At 43.5% G+C, this 25,703-nt stretch overlaps 1 protein-coding gene across 2 annotated transcripts in view; it reads right to left on the reverse strand.

Moving 5' to 3' along the window:
* The window catches only part of FRMD1 (FERM domain containing 1), a 56,235-nt gene that overhangs the window by 22,289 nt on the left and 8,243 nt on the right, over window positions 1–25,703 (reverse strand). The window contains exons 1-3 of one of the 2 annotated variants that reach the window (XM_083496500.1): window positions 10,602–10,659; window positions 10,078–10,276; window positions 1,995–2,085 (exon numbers count right to left, since the gene is read on the reverse strand). In XM_083496500.1, the coding sequence (XP_083352626.1) occupies window positions 1,995–2,085; window positions 10,078–10,173 (187 nt within the window). In that variant the 5' untranslated portion in view covers window positions 10,174–10,276; window positions 10,602–10,659. Of the gene's footprint in view, window positions 1–1,994; window positions 2,086–10,077; window positions 10,277–10,601; window positions 10,660–25,703 lie in introns of those variants that run through there. The other variant, XM_083496499.1, reaches the window with a different exon arrangement.

Here is a 25,703-nt window from a genome sequence, read left to right on the forward strand (position 1 = left end):
CAGCGCAAAGGCCAAGTTTCACTGGTGCCAAGGCTCAGCCCCCAAACACTCATACTCAGTCTCAATGGCTCAGCTCTGGAATCGAAAGCAGTAACAAGAGTGTTTTTGAGAATGTACAGAGTGCATTTTCTGCTCCACTGAGTAAGCACGGCTGGGCAGCACGCATCTGACATTGGGGAGAAAGGCTGATAACAGCATAGGATCGCCAGGTTGACTTGAGTACTGACGTTACGTATTTCAGGTTACAATCCTATACGCACCTGGGAGAAAGTCCCATTGAAATCAGTGATACTTACTGAATGTGTGTGTATGATGTGCCTTTGCAGGTGTACCCATAAACATTCAGGATCACCACTGGTGAGCTGTTTACTTGATTTCTGTAGGATGCTATGACATATAGGGAGCCTTTGTACCCTGAAGTGTATGCATATGCAAATGAGGACCACGGAGGACAGCAGACCGTGGCAGGTCCAGTGGGCTGGATCCCAATTCTGCCCTCTACGTGTTCATTCCTACTTGGAATGATCACCAGCACAGGATTTGTGAATGCAAATTATGTCATCCAATTTGTGGTAATTATCTTGATTACAAAGATAGGGGCTGGATTTCATTTCTGCTTGCCAGATGGAATGATTTCCCTTCTCCTCCCCCTGCATGCTGTTCTAGGGGTTCTCCTGACACCCCTGAGCCCATCTGGGATGGGGTTCAGGGGCCTCTGCAGAGGAGGAGAGGAGAGGAAAGCCCCACTGATCTAATGGGACTTGTGGCACTTGTCTCCTGTTAGTGAAAGCTATTTAGTTAAATGTGGCTCAAGGAGTCATACTCAGAGAAGACCCATTAATTAACCCAATTAGTCATATTCAATAGGTCTACTTTGAGTAGGATTAGCCATGAATACCACCCAAGGGGGCTAAATATGGGTGTGATATGAGTTTCCTTCAGTATAAAGACAAGGCACCTGTGGTCCTCCAGATGTTAGGCTGCAACTCACATCAGCCCTGACCATGCTGACTGGAGTTGATGGACTTCCAGCAACATCTGGAAGGTCACAGGCTCACCACCTCTGATAGAAAAAGGTGGCTGAATTTTATTTCATCTTGAAAACTGTGAACGTGCATCAGTCCATGCATTGCTGCTGCCATCACTTCACACAGTACATTTTAGGGGTAAACTAAGCTTTAAGGCAGGTTTGCCTCTGTCTAATGAGTGAAATGGCCCTAAGCAAAGGTGGATAGTGAAAACATCCTTTGTGTAAGGAGTGGTTGATTCAGAGCAACACCTGTAAGTCTCCAAACGTGCTTATTCCCAATTGTGCAACACCTGGGAGAGCAGTGTTAGCGTATTAAGGCAACCTTGGGAAAGGCAACGACTGGGAAACCAAGACCAGTTTCTCCTCTCCCATTAGATCCTGGCGAGCATCAATACAGTCAATGTTTGTTTTATCTATTAGGCTTTCCAAGTTCTGAGAGATTCCACTTGTGAGTCATATTATATACAGTACTGGTATCAAAGTGACCTGGATTATCGAAAAGAATGCTCTGGCCTACTGGTATGCTTCTTCAGCCTTCTCTGTAGAATAATTTAATCACGTTCAAACTCCTCCAAATGTCAGTAAAAACAACATTCCTCACAAATTATGGCTTTGAAAGCACTGAATACATCCAGTCCCAGACTTTCTAGATACAACCTCACCATACAACCAATATTTTAGAATTCTATCTAATGGAGAGGGAGAGAAAGAGAAAGAGAAAGAGAAAGAGATAGAGATAGAGACAGAAGACAGACAGAGAAAGAGAGAGAGAAAAAGAGAGAATAGTTTTATAAGACTAAATTTAAAAGCTCAAACCCCTCCTTTTTCTAATAGACATGTTCACAGGCCAATGATAAAAGGGCTTTGACACGATGCTCCTGACTAGCGACCACACTACACTGAACGTCTCAGACCCACACCCAATCCCATGGATACTTCTGAAACAATTTCTCTCCATGCTTACTTTTTACAACACTGATGCCAAAGAAGTGAGGATCTTTAATTCTCAGTGCGTCACAAACTTGCTCGAAGAGTTCCTGTCCAGTGGCTTTTACCTACAAAGGAAAAGATAATGGTAAATAGTTTACCGTTTGAACAAGATAGGATAGTTTCCCCTTGCCTGAGAAAACTTAACAGGTATTTGGACAATAAAAAACCTGAAGGAGCAAAGTCCGTGCCTGAGCAAACCTTCGTAGTGAGGGAATTTGCGCTGCCTTGTGGCTCCATGCTCCATTGCATCATTGCATCTGACAGCGTGAACCGAACATACTGCCATAAAGCACATCCACAGCTGGATGGAAACAATTAAGATTACTCTAGAATCCAATCTCTATTGCTAACATGTATATTGCTTCACAGTCAGTGAACTTAAACCAGCTTAATGCTGTGTTAGATAGACAGCGGCCAGTATTTCATAGTGATGAATTAGAGGCAATATTATTACACATGTAAAACAGCACCATGTTGCATGATATCCTGTTGTGCACTGGAATCACAGGGCAATGTAGAATAGTAGATAGCATGGATGAATCTGAACACTGGAGGTCAAGGTGAAAACCTGCTCAGTCATATAAAATCATTGCATGGTTCCCCCTCCCCCCCATTAAGTGGATTAAAGGTTAAGTTTACAGAGCCTTGAATGTTTTTCAGCAAGTCACAAGTTGGGATTTCAGACATATCATGATGCCATGGTTTGTTTAACACAAGCTAACAACTTGCCCGGTAGCCATTTGCAACCAGGAATTCCATGCAGGCAAATGTGTAGGCTTGTGAATGAGACACAGACCTCTCCATTTTTCCTTGGCCAGTCCTCTTGGTGTTCCCATCCAGCTGCTTATGCTAGATGCTAGTATTCTGTGTTTCCAAGCTGGCTACAGAAGAGCATTTCCCCTTCTCCTCTGCCAGACTGGGAACACACTCAGGAGGCCAGTAAAAAACAAAAGAACTACAGGCTAGTAACTTTTATGGCCTGATTTTCAAGACTGGGCTAGTACAACCAGGAGTGAGGAGCCACAGGCTCAATTGTTGTAATGTGGCCATTCCATCTTCTCTATCTGGCCCTTGTCATTCTTAACGTATTATTACTGTATTTTTACTTCCAGGGAGAGCAACTTGCGGGATTTTCTGCCTGGCGTGTCGAAATAAGCTGCACAGCCTAGAGTACTCCCCCTCATTATAAAGGGCATCCATCGAGGTGACTGAGGCTGAGTCAGTCCCAAACTCAGGCCTGAATCCATACTGGTATGGATCCAGATAATTAATCACATCCAGGAACGTCTGCGGTTGTTCTGCCACAGATGCTGCAAGAACCACTTTCAAGAACAAAATGAAATAGATATGTGGCACTGAGGGAGCATGGGAGCGGAAATTCAGAGACTGGCTTCATCATTTGAGACCCTGTTACAGATCTCTCAACACCATGAGGCACACTTGGCAGTGGCCAAAGGGGTGGGGTGGGGTGTCTGTAGTGGCACTCACATTATGCCAGTGCTTTGTGCCAGGCAAGCTGGATCAGGCCCCCTCACTGTACTCTTTCTGATGGCCACAAATACATTGCTGTTTAAAAAGGGCTTTGGCTTAACATCCCCCCCCCCATTCTGGCATTCAATTCTGATGACTCTTTTGTAGTTGTTATTGTTTTCTTCATTTTCATGCTGATATTTTGATTTAAAATTTGGTTGAATTGTGTAATGTTTTATATTATTGTTCAATGCCTCAATATATGGGATATATACCCACATGCTTGTGCAAGGAGGAAGGGGGCGTGGGGAAGCATATAGGTTTGAAAAATGCCGAGAGATGCATGGCTACTTGGATCTAAAGTTCACTGCATAAAGCCAAGTGACAGAATTTCAATTTGGTAGAATGCAGTCCCACAAAACCTCCTGCAGCGTTAGGAAAGAGAATGGGAATATCACACAAAGTCCTTTCCTTATCAAGATGTGGATCTATTCATGAGCTTCTTGCATCCTAGTCAGTAAATCTCCCTTCCAGGAATTCTGCAAGTATTAATAAGGATCTTCACACACTCTGAAATGCAAAGGGTGATGCAAGTCCCGCTTCCTTATTCCTGGAGTAGAGGCAGAGCTAAGAACACAACTCTGGCCTCAACAAGCCTCTGAAAGAAGCACTTTCTATGTCCTGGGATGCACTGCAAAGCCTTCTTGGTCCTGTATGCTGACCCTTCCTAGTTTTTATGGACAAATAAACCATGCACAAAGTAGAGCCCTTTCTGTTCAGCTGCAACTTGCCAGAACTCAGTTCTGGCACCTCTCAGGTGGGTACCAATGTCATTGTAAGAGAATGAGAGAGGTGTTCATGATGAGTTCCGGCACCTCTTTTTCTAGAAAAATAGCACTGGCACAAAGTATTTTAATCCTTCTGGAGACACTAAACCAATTCTGTTCTATGGGAAGAGGGAATGAATTGGATAAAGAAAATGGTTCTATTTTAAGTAGCCTTTCAAGGGCCAAATTTAATGTTACAAAGATGGGGCATGCAGATAAAAGAACTCATTTGAGAAATAAAGATTACCTTCTTTAGTGGTAGCACCCTCTGAAAGAAGAGCTACTGGGACACAGATAATCAACTAGGGACTTACTTGATGGAAGTTCTGGTTCCAGTACTAGTAACTCGTGTGCACACCAGGACATAGACAGCTACTGCCACAAGGAGAAATATTCAAACCACTTCTTATCGTGGCTGCCTTCCTGCCACAAACTGTGATGCGTGCAGCAACTCACAATAAAGAATGAGAGTGACTTTCACCATACTATGGCTACCTCCCTCACAATGGAACATAGAAAGCTCTCTTATCCAGAGTCAGACCTTTGCTATCAACACCAACCTTCCCCACCTGCTACACCCTCCAGATTTTGCTGACCCATGCTCAGAAGCTGTAATGTTTCTGAATATCAGTTGCTAGAAACCACAGGAGGGGAGAGGGCCTTTGTGCTCAAATCCTGCTTGAGGGTTTCCCACAGGCAACTGGGTGGACATTGTGAGAACAGGATGCTGGACTGCATGGCCCATTGGCCTGATCCCGCAGGCTCTCCTTATGTTCTCATTAACTCCCATCATTCTATCTACTGGCTAAGCTGGCTGGAGCTAATGGGAGTTGTAGTCTAAAACATCAGGAGAGCATCAGGTTGAGCCATACTGACTGACAGTGGCTCTCTAGGGTTTCAGACTTCCCTAGCCTTCCCTAGTGATGCGAGGGATTGGACCTGCAATCTTATACATACAAAGCATTTGCACCACCTTTAAGCCCAGAAAAAATAGGAAATCGCCTCATATATGAAGCTCATGATCAGCTGCTGACCATGAATGACTAACTGCAGGAAGACCACTGACATGGCCAGCAAGCAGATGAGAGGAGCCTCTCCCTGCCATTTTGCATGTACCAGACTTGATCGAAATTGCCAACAATCGACGGAATTCAAGCCCATTTGAGCTGCTGATATCACATAAGCTCTTAGCAGCATGGTCTGGGTCATTGGTATGCCCATTACGTAACAGACTGTTCTGAAATATTATAGACCACTGTGTTGATGCCAGAAAACTAGATAGAGCATCCTAATCCACCACTCACTACGCCAAACTAGATTGTCTTGTTTTAATAAAGACACTTCGCAGCAATATTTTGGTAATAACATATGTATTGAAAAAATGGCACTCTATGGGGGAAAAGAGTAGGGTTGCCGTATTTCCAAAACTGAAAACCCAGACAGAGGTGCATTTTCCCCCTCCTCTGAAACCTGCCTGTTCCCTCACTGCCTTTGCACGCACCTTCTCTGCTGCCCCTCCACCTCACAAAATTCTCCCTCCAATATCGCAAGCAAGATTTATCCCTCCCTCGCTCCCATCTACCTGGCCTGTCCCCTGCTTCCTCCAGCCTCGTGAAGCCACCACCCTCCTCATGGAAGCAGCGTCTGTGCACTCCATGCTCCACTCTTGCCCGCAAACCACCACCACCACTGCCTTTTCGCTTCGCAGGCTTGCCAGTCCATGGGGGGGGGCGCCCTGGTCCTTCCTTGGATGCCCAGGCCTCGGATGACAGCATGCAGCCGACCTCAGCATCACTGTGGGGGCTGCCGCTGCTGCCGGCAATGTATTCCACCCCCATTGCCATACATCCCGGTTTCCCCACACATTTTGCCAATTCCGGAAATTTCCCCCCGAACGCCGTTTTTAAGGGCAGAATCCCAGATTTGTCCGGGAGACCCCGGATGTGTGGCAGCCCTAGGAAAGAGAAGAACCTAAAAGAAGCCCTTAAGTCCCAGCAGATGAATGAATCAGACTAATCCAAGGGACAGTTTATTATAATTTTCAAGTCTTCTCTACCGAGTTCCATTTTTAAAAGACTGCCCTTTGGCAAAGTGTCATCTGTATACCAAGTGACTCTCCCACCACTTAGATCTTTGATGGAGCGCTGTACTTGCTAGGTATAATCCACACGGCAGTATGTCAGTCGGTGCGTAAGTTCAGGGTCATCCCCTTCCTATCGCTCACGGAATCTTTCAAGAGCTCAGAAATCTCCTGCTCTTTAATCCGAAATGGGTTGTTTGGACAAAGTGCCCAACCATCAAGCAAGTATAAGCTTAAAAGTTTAAATCGTGAGTGTTCTTCCAATTAATGGGTTTCTTCAAGCTACTGCCACAGCAGCGTGGGAACCATATTTCTTGAACTCTGTGGGTGCCCTTTAATCTGGGGGTGGTGAGGGGAACCGCCAGGAACATGCCCTCCCAAGGTCAGCCGCATTGTGGTGCTTACCGGGAGGGGTGCGGTGGTGGGTAAGTTGTAACAGTTCGGGTGTTGTGGCAGAGTCAGCCTGCCATTGTTCCCACCCCAGCCTCCTTGCTCCCTTGGATCTTCCAGTAAGCAGAGAAATGTGACTGACAGCGGAGCAGGTGCATGGTACCACCACTCCCTGCTTAAAACCTTCTCCTAGTCACGTGGGGGGACAAATCCCCAAGTGGCTTGCAAATTGTGCTAGGCACGGTCAGTTATATTCGCCTTTATCATGGATTTAGCATCCTTGCTGGGAAGAGCAAGGTTCACGGCAAAGACCCACACGATCAACCCTGCCAACATGGTTGGGTCATTTAAATTTTATCCCAGCCCCATAGGATCTGTTCTTGCAGAAATTGCTCATATCTATTAGGAGCTTGTCCACACGTCTGCTTGTACCGTGCCTAGAAAACATGGTTCCAAGTGGTTTCCTCCTTGCCCCACTCCTTTCCCAGGGTAAACCTGCTCTTTAGCTTTGAATTGGAACAAATGGCAATCCGTGGAGAACCTGATTGCTGTTTGCTCTGATTGAGCACTAAAGAGTAGTTTCCTCCAAGGGACAAGAGGAAGTATGGATAAGCCCTAGGAGAACATTTAAAGAATGCTGGGTGTAAGGTTGTTTGTGTGAGTGTCACACACACAAGGACTGCCCAGTTAGAAATAAACAGATGCTAGACAGCTTCCTATTTGTCTATCTAGATTAGTCATGTCTACTCTGACTGGCACTGACTATTCAGACCTTAAGCAGAGGTGTTTCCCATTATCTGCTACCTGATCCTTTTAACTGAGGATGCCATGGACCTTCTGCATGAAAAACATGTGCTCTACCACTGAGCCATGGTCCCTCATCTTGAAGTAGACTGGCCCCAAACAGGGCAGTTCCAGAGCACAGATGCTTACTGCACCAGTACTGGATCTCACCATGGAGAAACAATTCCTATGCTCATCCATGGAAGCAGATGAGACCAGCTCATGGTTAAACTGATCTGTTGCAGGCAAAAAAGAGATTATTGTGGTAGTGGTGACAATGACAATTCTGTCACTGCTCTTATGACTAATAAAGAAAAATGGCCCGGTGGTGCATCCCTCAGCCTGCTAGCTAATAGGTTTCAAACTGTACACTGAAGGGCAATATAGTCATGAACATTTAACTGATGCATATGGACTTTGAGGCTGCATACACATGACTACTTACCATGTGATCATTGCAGCATGTATGACAGAACAGATGAGCTATCCCAGTAGCTATCCTAGACAGATCCCTTCAGAAATAATGGGAGTTCAATTGCAAGTAGAGTCTTACATAATGGCTGTCACATCAGAGGATTGTAGGAATCCACCCCATTCTGTTAATCCCCGTTAGTTCACTATTGGGGTCCACATGGGACCTGGTCTGCTGTTTGTACACTACCCCCCAAAAAAGCTCAAGGGCTGAAATAATTGGATATTTGCTGAATCCATTCAAGACTGTAGCTGTATACCCACCAGACATTTAAAACACCTATAAAGCTTTTTTCTTCTTCCAAAGAATCATGGGAACTGTAGTTTACCCATCACAGAACTTCAGCTCCCAGGATTCTTTGGGAGGGGAGGGAATGTGCTCTAAATAAGCTTTAAATTTATGACATGTATGCAGCCTGACTTTTCTTTTCCCTCTATTTCTGATGTTCAGGCTGTGCATGCCATTGCTGATGTATGCAGAACAGCCTACCCACGAAAAGAAAGGGGCATCAGCAGGCTTGGCGGGAATCCTGAGGTTTGCAGAAGTACAAAAAATCATTAGAAGTATGAGAAAAACACCTAACTGGGAGGCGGGGATAGTCCCATGGGAACTGTGTGCTCTCAATGGGCATGGAATTCTGGGTGAGCATGGCTGAAATTCTGGACAGGAGCACTGCAGACTGCAGGATTTTGTTGCATTTCCAACGTGTGCTCCCTTGGCCTGAAGCGAGATGAGTGCTGCACCCCATAGTCGCCTTTGACTGGACTTAATGGTCATGGGGTCCTTTACCTTTTTTTTACTATTCCAATGTGTTACTATTCATAAAGATTGCCTATGCTAGACTGGGCAGAAGGTAGACTGAGATCTACTAGTCGGTCTCTGGGTGATTTGATCAGCAAGGATTTCTGACCCTCTCTTATCTATCACAAGCAACTCCCCTGCCACTGGAAAATAGGATGACATCCAAATAATACCCCTTTAAAGGGCCATGTTACTGAAAAATTGAGTGGGATAACACAGAATAACCCCTTTGATCATTTACTTTGAACATATACTGTTCTATTTCCCTCCAGAGGGGACTTGAAAGTGATGGAAACTTTATACCTATCAACAACAAAAGGCTTTCTAATAAGCTTTCTCTTCTTTATAGGTTGTTGTCACTGTTGTTATTATTGCAAGCCCGGTTTTATTGACCAAACACATGAAAAGGAAAACAGGCAGTTCTATGCATGGAAATAAATAGCTGGCCTTTTCAAATACAGACCCCCACTAAACAGGTGCATGTTGCATAAAAAATGTGAATCTTGAAATAAATCTGAGCCTAGTAAACAAGACTACTTTTTGTTCATTGAGACATGGATTGTGAAAATCAGGAAACTGCCCTTTTCTCTTTTTTAAAACAGATAAATAAATAACGGAGCCCTGAAACTAATTCCCATTAACATTTTGAAGTGTATAAAAGCTACCACAGACAGTGAAATATATCATTCTTTACTTTAAATATTGGGGCTAATAATTAACATTTAATAGTCACATTTCTGTAAGGGTCTGTTTTAGGGAGACTTTGCATAATATAGCGCCACTTATATTTTGCCCCATATTATACTAGGAGACAATACTGTGCAAAATATGTTTCCTAAACATCTTCTGTGTTGGAAAAACCAACACAAATGCCTGAGTTAGCAGACAGATGTGTGTCTTTACTCATATGCAAGTGGACCTTTAGTTTTTAAATGCTGTAAAACCATTAGGGAAGATGAAAAAGAATTTAAGAAAAACAGTCTCTGGTCATCAAATGTAACAGAGTTCCTAAATCCACAGAAACAGATCCTTCAGCTAGTCTGGTCCTCTTCTTTTGGGAAGTAGGTACTGACTGGGGTAAATGGGATGATCTTTATAGATAGCTTCTTGTTGGTAAGCTTTCTGTAAACAAAAGACTTCTGAGGCTCCGTTTTACCACTCTCACAAGCTACTCAAATACATTCTTTTGCGTCATTCATGCTGGTTTCCCAGAAGGCGGCAAGAATAGACTTACCCCAACCATCACATTGAGTTGGTCTCGGTTTGGCAGGAGGACGCACATGTTTCTAAACTCCGGTGGCATCTTGTTTTGCAGAGCTTGCTTGCTCATTGCAGAACCGGTTGCAAACTTCTCATACCCACTCCGCCACGTAACGATGCAGCAGCCAGAGTCTCAGGAACCAAGCCAACTCCTCTCTCTCTATCCTCCGAACCTGAGAAACACAAATCCTTAAGAGTTTGTTGTTCAGGAAAATAAAGGTGGACGTCGCGAGCGGCAAGAAGCCGATATGTTAAAGCGATCTCTTGAGCTTCATTCTAATAACCAGCGCTAACAGCCAAGCGTCTCCCAAGGCTGCATTCACTGGGGCAGAGTCATAAGTAATTCCAGCATTAGTCAGCTCTTTCGACAATTAACGGCTGGTTACACTAGGCTCGGGAGAGTGGCACACATTCCCTTCTCCTGAGTCATTAGCCTTGTCCCCCTCATACCAAGTATCACAGTCCAGGGTTTTGTTTTGCTTTGTGGATTTGTCTCACCTACGTGGGCAATCAGCCCTCAAAAGCACATTCTCCCTCATCTGAGTCACTGGGAAGTAATGCAAAGAGCAAGGAAGAATAGGGAGAGGGGATCCATAGAACACCAGGCGCAAGATTATGAAGTCAACAGTAAACAGTACCACAGGATGGGCAGCTTTCCAAAAGGTGAATCAGGAGGGAAAACACCACAGTCACATGCCTTTGTGAGTTAAGGAGTATTAGTAAAAGTATGTGGGGAGGAATTTATTTTTTTTAATGTCAGCACAGAATGATTGGAGATGACACTGGATCTCGGTGGAAGTGAGACACAGAGAAGGTATACACCATGCTGTCTAATAAGCCATTGCTGCATTAGTGTTTCTCTGAACACAAGATGCCAAAGGGGCCATTAAGTGGAGAAGAATTATTACCCACACACCTTGCTTGCATCTGGCTGGCTACATCTAGAAACAGGATGTGAGACTAAGAGGACCTTTGGTCAGTTGGGTGGCCAATGTTTCCCATGTTACAGAGGAGAGCCCTATCTGTGAAGGACTGTCCAGTCCGAGCCCAGTCTAAAGATACAAAGAACCCTAAGAAAGGAGAGCAGGAGAAATCTTGAAGTTGCCCACCAGCTGTTAGCATTTGGGCAGCAGACTGAGAAGCCACACAGGTCAGTCTTTCTCACTCCAGTGTGATGTACTGTATTCAGTTTAAGGTAACTGTTTCAAAATTTGCATCTATACATCCACATTGGCATACGCTCCTTTAATTTATTCATTTATGTTGAATAAGAGTCCACACCACCTTTCAGGAATGAAACCCTTCTCCAGGCAGTTGGCATAACACTGGGGTAGCCCATGTGGTGATCTCCAAATGTTTTGGACCTCAGCTCCCATCACTCCTGGCTACTGGCCAGGCTGGGACAGGTGGGAGTTGTGGTCCACAGTGTATGAAGACCACCACATGGGCTGGCGCTGGTAGAATATCTCAAAGTACAACAGTAAAGTGCAATAGATATTACATGAAAACATTCCGTATTATTAAAGCTAGTGACCAAGAGCAGCCCAGTGTTAGAAAACACAACAAAATACAGGCTTTTGAGGCTTCGCGTTGCTTTCGCTGAAGCCAGGAGAGTCTGCTCTTTGAGGCTGGTGGTGGGGGAAAGCAGCGCTTCCCCCCACCGCCAGCCCCACAAACTTGGGGGGCAGCGGGAAGGCATGCAATGCCTTAGCGCTGCTCCCCGACCTGGCTTTGACCTGGCCTCTTTAAAGGGTGCGCGGCTTCTGCGGGCTTTTCTATGAGGTGGGGGAATTCCCTCCCTTCGTAGAAAAGCCCACAGGAGCCGCGCACCCTTTAAAGAGTGGGCCGCTCTTGGGGGCTTTTCCCCGAGGAGGGACAAGGGACTGACTGGCCGTTTCAGTCCCTTCTCCCTCATGGTCGAAAAGCTCGCAGGAGTTGTGCGTGGCTCCTGGCGGCTTTTGCGGGAGGTGGGGGAATTCCGCCACCTCTCGCAAAAGCAGGGAGAAGGTCTTGGAGTAGCACACAGGCTGCGTGCAGCCTGTCCGCTGCTTCCAGAGCTGCGGGGGGGGGGGGGGAATCATATTTTTTTCCCTTTTTCCCATATTTTTTTTTTTTTTTTATGGTGATGTGGAAGTGGTTACCTTTTTGGTGTGATAGAGCAGGGCCCAGGCAACTCCATGCTTAAGGCTGACCAATGAAAGTCTTTCTGGTAGTGGGGAAGGGGAGGAATTATGTCAGATCCACAGAGAAATGCAAGGACCTTCTAATAAAGGAAAAGCAAAACTCCAGGGTCAAAGCAAGCTGAAGGATGACAATTTTGAAATGAGACATTATGTAATCATGTATTTTTTTGGCTTCACCTAGCTGCCATTCAACAGTTGTTAGGATAAAACAAACTCTGAGCAAACCGTGCTTACGGGCTCAGTAAACTAGCACATTGAAACTCATTTTCACCATGCTGCCTCTGGATGTGCCCAATACTCAGACACAAAGAACAAAATTCTTAATATTGCAGGTGAGCATGTCATCAATGCTGTTTTTACAGCAAATGCAAACACCTGCCCATCACTTTTGTGGCTCAGATTTATAGGTTCTCTCTAAATAACAAAAATATGCCTTGGAAGCTCCCATACCACAGCAAGCCCTGAGTTGATTTCGTAGTATTGGGGAAGCTGTGCTCTTTTGACTGTAAATAAACAGAGAAAAATTCTGCTAACCTAAGGACAGAAGGATTCTGTGCTCTGGAGTTAAATAATTTTGCAGGTGATTTCCTTTGCTTTTGTAATGTATCTTGCTAGACCTGGGAAATTTCAATAAAAGTATGGAGGCCACAAGGGCGATGGAATTTCTTTTTCCAGACACCCCTTTCCACCCTAGTAAGAACATTGCTATGAGTAAAAATAGAAACATAATAATAAAAACCTAGTTCTATTATATTTTAAGTGATCTGATTATAGTGTTATCAGCCACATGTTATTAGGAGAGTCTATCCAACATGTGGCATGAATCATTAAAGGCTAGCCACAACAGTTAAGGGAAGAAGGAAAGTAGGAATAATGTCATTTAGTAGGGGATGAAAAATGGAATTATAACTCGCCAAGGTTCCTAGACTTCTCTTACAGAGAATCAAATTATAGGGATATTAAATATATGGAAATCATATTCCTACGGCTTTTGTGAATAATAAAATATTGTTGAGGTTGAATTGTGAGGATTCTCACTAAAATCAGCAGGGCATTCTAGATGAGCAACATCTAGAGACCACTAGAAAGAGCTGAGGTGTCTCCAAGTTGTTTATCCAGACTACAATGGAAAGAGGCCACTGGCTTTTTTTGTTATTCCTAGTGATATTTTTCTAGAATAGGACGTGCCAGCACTTACCATGACGCCCACCTGAGAGGCAATGACACCCATCTGAGAGGTGCCAGAACTGAGTTCTGGCTGAAAAAAAGCCCTAGTTATCCCTTATTCCAAAACATTACAATCCTCCAACTCCTAAAGAACATAATGGACATCAGATTCCATTGTTGTGAAATGCCTCCTATTTCTGTAAGGTGGCTCTGGTAGCGCTCTCTCTCTCTCTCTCTCTCTCTCTCTCTCTCTCTCTGTGTGTGTGTGTGTGTGTGTGTAGCATTTATTTATCAATTTGACAAAAATTATACACCACTTGATTGTATCAAAACCTCTCAAGTGGTTTACAAAAACTGATCAGGGAACCTTGTTCTCTCCCTCCATCAAGCTGAATGGTGCTAGTAGCAACAGTCATTCTGGCAATATAAAGGTAAAGATAAAGGTATCCCTGCCCGTACGGGCCAGTCTTGACAGACTCTGGGGTTGTGCGCCCATCTCACTCAAGAGGCCGAGGGCCAGCGCTGTCCGGAGACACTTCCGGGTCACGTGGCCAGATGAGAAAGCTGCATCTGGCGAGCCAGCGCAGCACACGGAAACGCCGTTTACCTTCCCGCCAGTAAGCGGTCCCTATTTATCTACTTGCACCCGGGGGTGCTTTCGAACTGCTAGGTTGGCAGGCGCTGGGACCGAGCAGCGGGAGTGCACCCCGCCGCAGGGATTCGAACCGCCGACCTTTCGATCGGCAAGCCCTAGGCGCTGAGGCTTTTACCCACAGTGCCACCTGCTGTGGCAATATAGAAACTCTAAATAGGTGGCAGGATGGGGGGGATGCCACTTCTGCTGGGCTCTTCTTGTCCCTGCTGGTTCTTGTAATGAGTGTGACTTTACTGCATCTTGAATTTCCAGGGTGACAGCAATCAAATCAAAGAAGACGGGGGAGGGGAGCCCAATAAGGAGGTAAAAGAGAAAGGAAGCTTCTCATGCCCTGTTATATATTGAAGGAAGCAACCACTGCCGTTACTGGACTGTATATGCACCTTGATGGTAGCTATTCCTGTGATTAAGAGAGTATTTCACAGTATTGATGCAATACCACAGCGTAGCTAATTCATGTTAGCCATGGGCAAACATGCATAGAGATTAAGGTTCTCAGCGTTCTCAAATCCGATGGTGTAGCTGTACCATATAGTTATAGTATGGGTGTGTTATCTAAAGTGTATACTATGCCATAGTGGAGCTGAGGCACATTGGTCATGGACAAGTATCTCCATGTGAACATGAAGGTGATCTATGTTCTTAGATCCTGGGGAGATCAGAGACCCTGGTCCCCTTCAAAACATGCTGTCTCCTACCAAAAGGGCGGCATCGGAAAAGATGGGTGTGGAGGAGACAGATAGTAGCTCCAATCTCCCCACAAAATTCAGCTATTTTATGTTCTGCCAGAGCTCCAAGATAGTGGAGAGTAGGGAGATCTCTCTAGTTCCCTTTTCCTATGGGATTGTCATAGAAGATTGACAGGTTGGGAAAGTGCAGCACAGAAGCTGCCTTATACCATATCAGAGCACTGATCCTGCTAGCTCAGTACTGTGGTTTGGGAGGATTTCAAACAGGGGTCTCCCCCAGCCCTACTTGGAGATGCTGGGTGTTGAACCAGAATGTTCTGCACGCAAAACAGGTGCTCAGGACCTGGCCTCCATAATTCTGACTTTGATGGAGCTCTGAAGATAAACAATGGAGGGGGTGTATTACTACATTTATTTTACCCTTCCTCTAATCCACTTGGATGAAAAGTTTAGAATCACATTCCCCTATGCAATCAACACCCCTGCTTCCTCCAAGAAGATGAAGATGAAACTCTTGATGAAGTGGTTTAGAAATCTTTTTCCAAAAAATGAAATAAATTCTAAACAGGTGTGTGCAAATGAAACTGCACCCCTGTGCTTTCCTCTACCAAACTGGAATGCAACTTTGAACGTCAGGTGTCTGTGTCCAATTCTGAGCAATTTCCACTTCCTGCCGCAGCCACCTCTGTCCATCCCATGATTTTCTGGATGGTGCCCCAATCTTCCAGAGTGACTTTTGGGGTGTGCAAAGGGACAGGAAATCTCCCTTCTGGAAAACCTCCTTCTTAGGATCCAGTACATTACCTTGCAGCCTAACGTACCTCAGAGGGTTGCTATCAAATGGGATAATTCCATAAGCATCATCGTGGGATCATGTATTGGATAGAGACATAGAGTAACAAAAACAATGGGTTGCTGGATTAACTGATGTGATGCAGTGACATTAAAAAGGCTAACACAGGGGTGGGGAAACTGGCCCTCCAGAAGTTGCCCCATCTGTCTCAGCCAGTGTGATCTATGGTCAGGAATGATGGAAGTCATAGTCCAACAATATTTGAGGGCCAAAGGTTTCTCATCCCTGTGCTAAGAGAAGACACAAATATCCTTCTCTCTCAGCATGGTATACAATATAATCTATATAGTTCATTAAAAGCAAATATCTAAGTTAATACCACAGTATGATGAAGCTCGGGCAACCAACCAAAGAGCAGTGCAGGTTTGCACAATTGGATTGTGAACCTGGAGACAAAGCACACATACTTATTATACGCAGATGGTGTCAAGACTGTCCATATGCCATGCTTTTGTTTATCACCGATGCTGACCTCTAAATCTCAATTAAACTACAAAAGCCCAGTGAATGCATTGCAGAAGAATTAAGAAAAGCTGAAGTCGGTCATGTGTCTCTTAGGCTGTTACTTTGCCTGTGTTTTAAAAATGGCTTGGTGTTTTAAATTCCATGAAAGTGTGTTTTAAAAATATAATTGCTCCAACTGGGACCAATTTAAATTTCCTCAGAAGGAGAAAGAATCACCCTGCCACACACATTTTGGGTGCTCCTTAAGACTGGTCAACTGCCTTTAGATAGAAGTCGATAGTATATGGTAAACATATCATACTAACAGGATAATCCTATTTATGTGGACTCAGAAGCAAGTCGCACAGTTATTAATACATGAAGGGTGCAAGTCATCCTTGTGCTGTTCCTGTTCTGTCTGCACAAGCATTTCGGCTGGTTGGATGGAATGATTCCCCACCCTCCTCCCAAGCCCCTCAGAGCCAATTTTGTGGGGCACACAGGTGAAGGAGAGCAGGGGAAAGTGCAGTTGCACAAGTGGAAGTCTTTGCACAGGACATACACTGACAGAGTGAGATAGGTGAAAGATATTCTGCTCCCCGCCTCCTGCTCCAAAAGAAATTTAAAGTGGCCTACAACCACAACATCAAAACCGAATTCACAAAATGCATTAAACCACCACCAGAACATACCACCAGTAGAAGAATGGTTAAAAGCAGGGTGGAGACTGAGCGAGTGATGGGCAGAGAGTATGGGTTGGAAAATGGTGGGTGGAGTGGAAAGAGAGTGGTTGTGAAGGCCAGAGAAAAAGGGAGAATGAGATGAAAGATATAATGGAGTTAGGATTGCTGTTAGGACAGCAAGCATATCATTAAAACACATTCTAAAAGCCATTCAAAACATTTTAAAAACAGTTTTAAATGGTTCCATCCTCTCAGCCCACGGTTTCAAGGTTGTCAGGAACAGCCATCAAATGTCTGAGTAAACAGGAATGTTTTAAAATTCCTCCTGAAAATCAATAATAAGGGAGGGCATTGCACAAATGGGCAACCACCACTAAGAAGGCCCTGTCATGGGTCAACAGTCATGGGTCAACCCTCACTGGCAGCACCACCAACACAGCCTTTCACTTGCTGGTTAATCTCAACAAAGAGGGCATTCCACAAGATGGGTGTCATAACCAAAACAGTCATTTGTTGTTCACTATGCCTCAGATGACTGAGGAATATTGAGCAGGGCCTCAGATACTGAAGACAGCATGCAAGGAAAAACAAATGGGAAAAGCTGGTCCTTGCAAAACCACTCATGGAACTTACTCCCAAGTGTGTCTAGTACTGCAATATTAAACTTGTTTCACAAAACATAGTATAGGGCTAATGTCTGGGACTGCACAAACAGAGCATATTACTTCAGTTCTTTTGGACTCACATTTGCCTATCCATTTGTGAGGCCAATTTAAAATGCTGCTTCTTACCTTTAAAGTCCTAGATTTAGGAAGGTCCTGCACCCTATCAGAAGCTGCGGAACCCACATGGGACGTTTGGGTTCCAAAAGAATGTTTGAAAACCAGAACACTCACTTCTGGGTTTCAATCGTTCGGGAGCCAATTTGTTCGGGAGCCAAGGTGTTTGAGATCCAAGGTACGACTGTATAAATCTTGTTAAATTAAAAACAAACTTAACAGATGGTGTGGGAACTGGCTCCCTTAAGGGCTGCCTTCTGCTGCATGTGCCCTTCACACATTCTGCTGGAACACCTGAGGTCCAGCTCCAAGCGGCCCTGTCAGCTGAGGTTCAGCAGATGGGCAGCAGAGGCAGGGCCGACGTTTTGGATTGCCCTCATCACTATTTGCTTTCCAGCAGCAGATGAGAACCTGGCTCTTTCAAGAGGCCTTTGATGGAAGCTGAAGCAATCATTGGCTCTGACGGCTGGTTTTTTATTACTGTATTTTACTGTATTGTTTCCACGGCCTTGATCATTTTGTATTCCTGTACTGTTAGCAGTTTTGAGCTCCCTAGCGGAGGAAAAGCAGGGCAGAATTTTCCTGATGTGAAAAAACAACAATACCAACAAATTTCCTCCTGTTTTCATCAATAAAAGATGTTGTGTACAATTCACTTTCAGTAGCTTTACGTGCATTATTTAAAACGTGCAATATTTCACGATAATCCTCAAGGTAATGCTTCACTCTGCACAATAATATTTGGCTCCTGGAGCTGAAGAGTACCACATCCAAATGTCACGCTTCCAGAAATTTATTTAAGGTTTGCCCTCGCATGGGCAGAAAAGCAATTTCCCTTTCCACAGCGAATCTAACTTGCCACTGACTGTGAACTAGGGAACAGCTCAAAGTAGACACGTACAGAATTGAACAGTTAATGGCTTTTTTCTCCTGAAATGTTCAATACTTTCTGCTTTGGTACAAGAAAATGCTCTTTTTATAAAGTAATAAATTGTGCTAAAATTGAGATTTGGTTCATGGACTTGGGGGCTAAACAACTGCCTTATGAGAGTGGTATTCATCTATGGTTTGTGCAAAGCAGACCTACTGAAACTAATGGAGCTAACTTAGCAATGTTTATTAACTTCAATGCGTCTACTCTGAGGAAGACATAGTTGAATACCAGTTTCGGGTTATACGGAGGGGCTTTGGAATTTCTCTTCAGTAACTTGATAAGTAAGGCACTCCCCAAACTCCCAGGAATTTTGGAAACTGCTTTGATGTGGTGCAGAGGTCAGTAATGGTGATGGGGGGGGGGGGAGATAAGCAGGGGAACTGGTACTTGTATGTGAATGTTTGCACTCACCTAAGGGGAACTTTAAATAACCTCACTGAGGCTTGAGGGACTAAGACTACTATTGCACTTTAAGCACCTCTGGTTTAAAGTATTTAGAGGACCACTCTCTCCCACCATAAGCAAGTTGTACAATTATCCCTCATAGGTCTTATCCATGCAAAAGTTCTGACATGCACAGACGTTCCTAGTATCTATATGAACAGCTGCATGGATTTTTGAGGGCCACTCAAATGCTAGAAACCAGAGTGGTAGCTGGGGGCGGGGGGCTAGCCAGGTTTTTTGCCCCAGGTGAAGGGGGGTTGTCAAACTGGGTCTTTGACCCAGGTGAAATAAAGCCTACTTGTGCCCCTGTAGAAAGCTAGATGCACGAGATTACTCTGGAAACGTGTTACTCTTAAGGGAATTCTTTCGCTGAGGGCAGAGGGGTCACACTAGTCTAGCAGCTGGCAACCTAAACTTTGCACATTAAGTCTACCCATCCCATTTTGTGATGTCATAGTACCTAGGAATGAGGAATATTATTTATTTAGATCTCAGAGCAGTTCACAAGGTGCAACAATAGCAGGCTGGCATGGGATCGTCCGAGAGACAGAACGCCATGTTTCAGCATGTGAACGGCTGCTGCATGACTAAGTGGTCTTTTGCCAACTATGCACTGAACTGCCCTAAGGCCTACAAAGCAATCGGTCTTAAATGTCAATTCAAAGCAGGCTGCTAAATCTTCTGCACAGGGACATGCGGCAATTTAACGATGGTCCCAGAGGGAAATAACTTATTAGGCATTCCTGGTTCATGAAGCATCTTTAACTTTAGGGCTGCACATTCTTCAGGACAACAAAGCTCTGTTCTGGGGTGCACTCTGAGCTCTTTGAAGAAATAGTGGGACAGAAATATGATTATTTTATTTTTAAAGATGGCTCCCTGGATGCTTTTTGACAAATTGCTTTTAGCCTTGTAAATTGAAGTTCAAGGGGTAGACACTCCCACTTTACTCAACTGAGCCCCATATTTCTTCCCCTGGTCATTTTTCGACAAGTTTTAAAGGAAATTATAAGTAAGTATGGGAGAAAGGTCCATAATAATACATTTTCACTGCTGAGCAAGCCTGGGAGAGGAAATACTCCTCCCATTTAAAGACATCTCAAAAAGGTACAATTAAAACCTAAGGGAAAATACCAGCGTTTCTGGATTTCAATTCTGACAGGCCTGCTCATTGCTAACACAGGAAGAGCACATGTTTTATTGTTTATTCTAGAAATTGCATGGTGACCAAGAACTTTCATTAAAACAATGACTGACAGGAAATGAATGGGCAGCACATGACACAGGCACAGCGTGTTAGATGTTAAGGTTGCAATCCTATACACACTTACAAGTAGGGAAGAACTACTGAGTAACATGGGGCTTACGTCTAAGAAAACAGGTATGGGTTTGCGCCATTCAGTGGGTCAGACCCACATCTAGCCATGCTTGGAGTAGACTCACTGAGATCAACGGGACTCAAGCTAGATCCAGACAAAAGCTGAACACCTAACTATGTCTACTCATAAGTAAGTTCTATTGAATCCAGTGACTAAGTCTGCTTCAGTTAAAAACCTTCAGCCCAGAAATATTGTGTGCTTCAGCATTTCACAAGTGGGATACCAAATGTGCTGCCAAACTCCATTTTAGCAAAGTGCCGAACGACAAATGACTCACCATCATCATCATCAACAAAAGGAACACATTCCTGGCCACCCCACAACAGGTATGCCTATTTTCTGGAGGCAAGTCAGCAGAAATACAGGACTGGAAAATGATAGGTAAATAATTATGTATGAAGCTGCCTTGGGTCCATCCAGCTCCACAATGACCGGGAGGGACCCTCCAGCATTTTAAGGCAGGAATCTTATGCTAGCACTGGGAATCGATCCCAAGTCCTTCTGCATACAAAACAGATGCTCTGCGCAATTCAAAGTGTTGGTGCTGACCTTTAAAGCCTTAAACAGCCTCGGCCCTGTATACCTGAAGGAGAGTCTCCACCCCCATCGTTCTGCCGGGACACTGAGGTCCAGCTCTGAGGGCCTTCTGGTGGTTCTCACACTGCAAAAAGTGAAGTTACAGGGAACCAGACAAGGAAACAAGCAGAGGGCCTTCTTGGTAGTGGCGTCCATGCTGTGGAACACCCTCCCATCAGATGTCTAGGAGATTAGTAACAATATAACCTTTTGAAGACATCTGAAGGCAGCCCTGTATAGGAAAGCATTCATGATTTATTATGTTTTTTTTATATGTTGGAAGCTGCTAAGAGTGGCTGGGGGAACCCAGTCAGATAGGCGGGGTACTACTACTACTACTACTACTACTACTACTACAGTGGTACCTTGGGTTAAGTACTTAATTCATTCCGGAGGTCCGTACTTAACCTGAAACTGTTCTTAACCTGAAGCACCACTTTAGCTAATGGGGCTAAAGTGTTCTGTAACCTGAAGCGTATGTAAGCCGAGGTACCACTGTACTACTACCACCATATTTTTCTATGTATAAGCTCAACAAATCTGGGCAATCACACCCCCCCTTTTTTTTGTTGCAGTCCCAAAAAAAATAGGGGTCGTCTTATACATGGGATCGTCTTATACATGGAAAAATATGGTAATAATAATAATAATAATAATAATAATAATAATAATAATAATAATATACAGTGGTACCTCGGGTTACATACGCTTCAGGTTACAGACTCCACTAACCCAGAAATAGTACCTCGGGTTAAGAACTTTGCTTCAGGATGAGAACAGAAATCGTGCTCCGGCAGCACAGCAGCAGCAGGAGGCCCCATTAGCTAAAGTGGTACCTCAGGTTAAGAACAGTTTCAGGTTAAGTACGGACCTCCGGAACGAATTAAGTACTTAACCTGAGGTACCACTGTATAGCTACAGCTTTTTTCCATGGCTGATTGTTTCCCATGTGTGAGCTCCTCCAACCCTCATTTCCTGATGTAGATCTCTATTTCACCCTTGTTGCTGGTGTAGATCTTCATTTGTCCCTTCTTCTCTGGTTGTGGCAGGGTGCCATTTTGTTTTTACCTCAGGTACCAAAATGTCTTGGGCTGGTCCTGTATCCAGGCATTCTAACTTGAGATTTCAGCTATTCTAATGATTTTTAGGGTTTTTTTTTATTGTTGTAGCGATACATCTCTGAAATCCTAAAAAGGATGAAGGGTGGTATACGAATGCTTTAGATATGTAAAACAAGCAAAAATAATCATGGCAGGGAGAGAGTGGTGTAAGATTTTAATGTATAAAAATCACTTGCAAACAGATCCTGGGCGGGGTGGGGACTTAATAAAAAGAAAAGGAAAAAATGACACTTTGAAATGCTGACATAGCATACCAGAACTGGAGTAGAAAAATTAATTAAGAAAATGTACAGAGGGAGGCACCAAATGTAAAGAAAGTCCAGAATTTTTTTAATTTTTTACTGAGCTATTGAGTTAGTTTATCATTGGCATTGTTAAGGAAATATATTTAATGTTAGATTCTTGGCTTTATAACTTTTTGGATTTCAGTTGTACTCTGATCTATGATACCTTTTTACAAAAGCATTTTCATTAAGTATTTTGAACAATACAATGTAACAGACATGTACAAACATTTAGAAATTAAAAACAAACTGCTCTGCTATCGAATATGGAGTGACTTATTTAAGCAAGTCAACTTGGCTACAGTAGCACATATTTAAAACCAGGCTTTCTTTTGTTACTGATTTTGTGATGTTATTCTCTTTTTTTGTTACTGGTTTCTTCCTTTTATTATGACTTTGTTAATAAAATAAAAAGGTAGCAAAAAGGCAGAGCCTTTTGTTTTTTATTCCAACAGCTCTACAAGACACAATTGTTGCTTCTTCTTGACTCTGTAGCCTCAGGAGTACGATTTATTATTAAATAATGATTTGGATAACCCTACTTTTTAAAGATATATAGACAAATCTTAAGCATTTTTAAATGGAACTATGTCTGACTTTCTTGTGCTGTGTAATTCTATGCATGTTTACTCAAGCCTGGAGCTTACACTCAGGTAAGTGTGCTTAAGGAATGTTACCTATATATCTGGATATGTTCCAAGACACCACAATTGCTTACTGGAAACTAAAGCTACAATCACAACAACTTGAATTAACGCTTAGTCTGGTACGACTTTATTGCTGTCAATAAGTTTACATTTTATTGATAAAAATCATACTATCTCCACTCTTCCTCCTTCACAGTCTTCCACTGGACATTTCATTTCAGCTCAATGCCTCAAAGCACTGCCAGTGAAAACAAATGACACACAATTGGCATCACACCTGAGATAGAAATAGGAAATATCATTTCTATCATGGCTTCCAAAACAGTCAATTACTACCCAGAATAATGTTTCCAGTGGATAGTTTCCCACATACTCCAACTCTGTTAAGTGTCCAGATTAAAGCATGGAACAACACGAGAAGTCAGTATTATACCCAAAGGTGATCAGAACACTCATCATTTGCCACCAATGGCTGATTATAATTCTCTATGTACTGTATTGGCCCGAATATAAGCTGCACCTTTTAAATTCATGGCGGGGGGGGGGGGGACAACGGACAACAATACCTGAATATATGCTGCTCCCTTAAAATTCAGCAGGTGCAAACAAAGTATCAACAAAATAAGTAGATAAGTAACATAATATTTATTTTCTCTTTAGTTTATGCATACATGTCAAATGTTGGAATGTTCATTGTGTCCAATTGTTTATTGTGAATATTGACATGTATAAAAAGGATGGCTGTAAAATAACTGAAAAACCAATAAAGGTGTCTATAATTTTTTTTAAAAAAATTCAGCAGGCACTCACACCTGTTCCGTTTTACCATATGTCATTTCAGCAGTGATCTTGTAAAAGCCAATATTTGTAAGGTCGTGAATTTAAGCCGCACTTTAACTTTTCGGAATTTGGGAGGGGGGGAGTGTGGCTTATGTTCGGGCCAATACGGTATATATGGGGCATAAGAAGTTTGCCATGGGAACAAAACCCCAGACTTGACCATGGCCACTATTTTCTCTGGCTTGGGCTTTAGTTGGTGAAGTTTCATGCACTGCTTCAACAGTTCAGACACTGTTTCACAGATAAACCAACGATATTCATCATTGCATTTCAATTCTGCTTCTCCCTTCCACCTTTAGATTACATTAAACCAGTTCTGTAGAATTTGAACAGCAGCATTTGGAGTTGAGACCATTTCTCAAAATATGTCAATCGTGCTTTCTTTACAAAAAGAAAATGTGCGGATGACCAGCAGATGACCCCTGAGCACACCTAATCCACCAACCGCCTGCTGGACCTTCCCTACCAGTGTGCAGGTCAGGTCAGGTCAGAGAGCAGAGATAATGTTGATGGGTGCCACTTGGTTTCCAGATACATAAGGGTATCCACAATTGCTAACCCAAACCTGCCTACATTACAACAGTGAATCCCAAATGATGGATTAGAATGTCTGTGCTGGGCAGTCTCTGGAATGGCAACTAGGAATCAGCACAGTCAATCCAAAGAGGTAGGTAATTTCAGGGTCAGAGTTTGGCACTTGCAGATCTGTTCTGAACAGACTCAAACCCACTGCCACGCCTCAAAGGGCATGGGATTGTCTTTAGGAAAATATCTAGAGCCAGGGCGTTATTAGAAATTTCATTTCAGAAGAAGCAGGGATTTGAGAGAGAGATTTTAGGTGCTTTCCCATTTTACTTTTTTGGATGCCATCAGGAAATAGAAGTAGGCAGTGGACATTCTGGCTCTGGTATTTTGCATCAAAGGGCAAGAAGAGCCTTGTTGGACCAGACAAAACACCTATCTAGTACAGTATCCCTTTTCTCGCAGTGACCACTCTATGGGAGCCCAACAGAACCCATGACAAATGATGAGTTTACTACTGGTATATATGATTCATCCACAAAGAGCTTGCAGGCTAAATGCTGGTCCCACTGCACTTACCTACAGGCTTTTGTTGGAATCCTGAGATTCCAAGCCATCTTTGCTCTTTTTTGAAAGGACATTTCTATCTTCAGACATACACTTAAAACATATGACGACAGTATGTATTAAAACGGTCCAGCACCAAAAGATAAGTAAGTATGGCATTCCTGTTAACACAAATAAGATACAAATGGTTTCATTTGCCTTGGACTACAATAGAAGATTCATTTCAGGTTCCTATCATCTGTGGTCTGTTTCCATTACAGTCCTTATTGTGAAATAAGCCAAACATCCTTACTTTTAAGAACTGCTTGGCAAATATTTGCCACGGCAGCAATGATTAAAAAGCTTTAGAGAAGATGAAGGCTAAACCTCCAGGACATATCTTTCTAGAAAAATTCTGCCTTGTTTAACTCTCATTACTATACATATTTACCTATGGAACAATGGACCGATTGCCTCACCTCCTGCTCTGACCTTTTGCCTGCAATTCATTTTGTTGCATAATGAACTGGATTCCTCACATGGCAATAGATTCCCAGTAAAATTCATTGGTTTATTTCTGTGAGGCACCTGGTTGTCATCACTAGCCAATAAATATAGATCATGAACATCAGTATGATTTATAAGGTTGCATGTACCACAAAAAGCTGTCTTCCAGCCAGAAAATTAGTTCATCTAGGTCAGTATTGCCCATTTTGACTAGCAACAACTCTCCCAGGATTCAGACAGGAATCTTTCCCTGGAGATCCCAAGGATTTAACCTGTGACCATTTGGATGCAAAGTATGCATGCCCCATCACTGCACTGTGTTCTCTTCTTATTCATCTGAAGATATT

Source organism: Podarcis liolepis (assembly GCF_965112155.1).
Source record: "Podarcis liolepis genome assembly, chromosome: 3".
In the NCBI taxonomy this organism is placed as follows: Eukaryota; Metazoa; Chordata; class Lepidosauria; order Squamata; family Lacertidae; genus Podarcis; species Podarcis liolepis.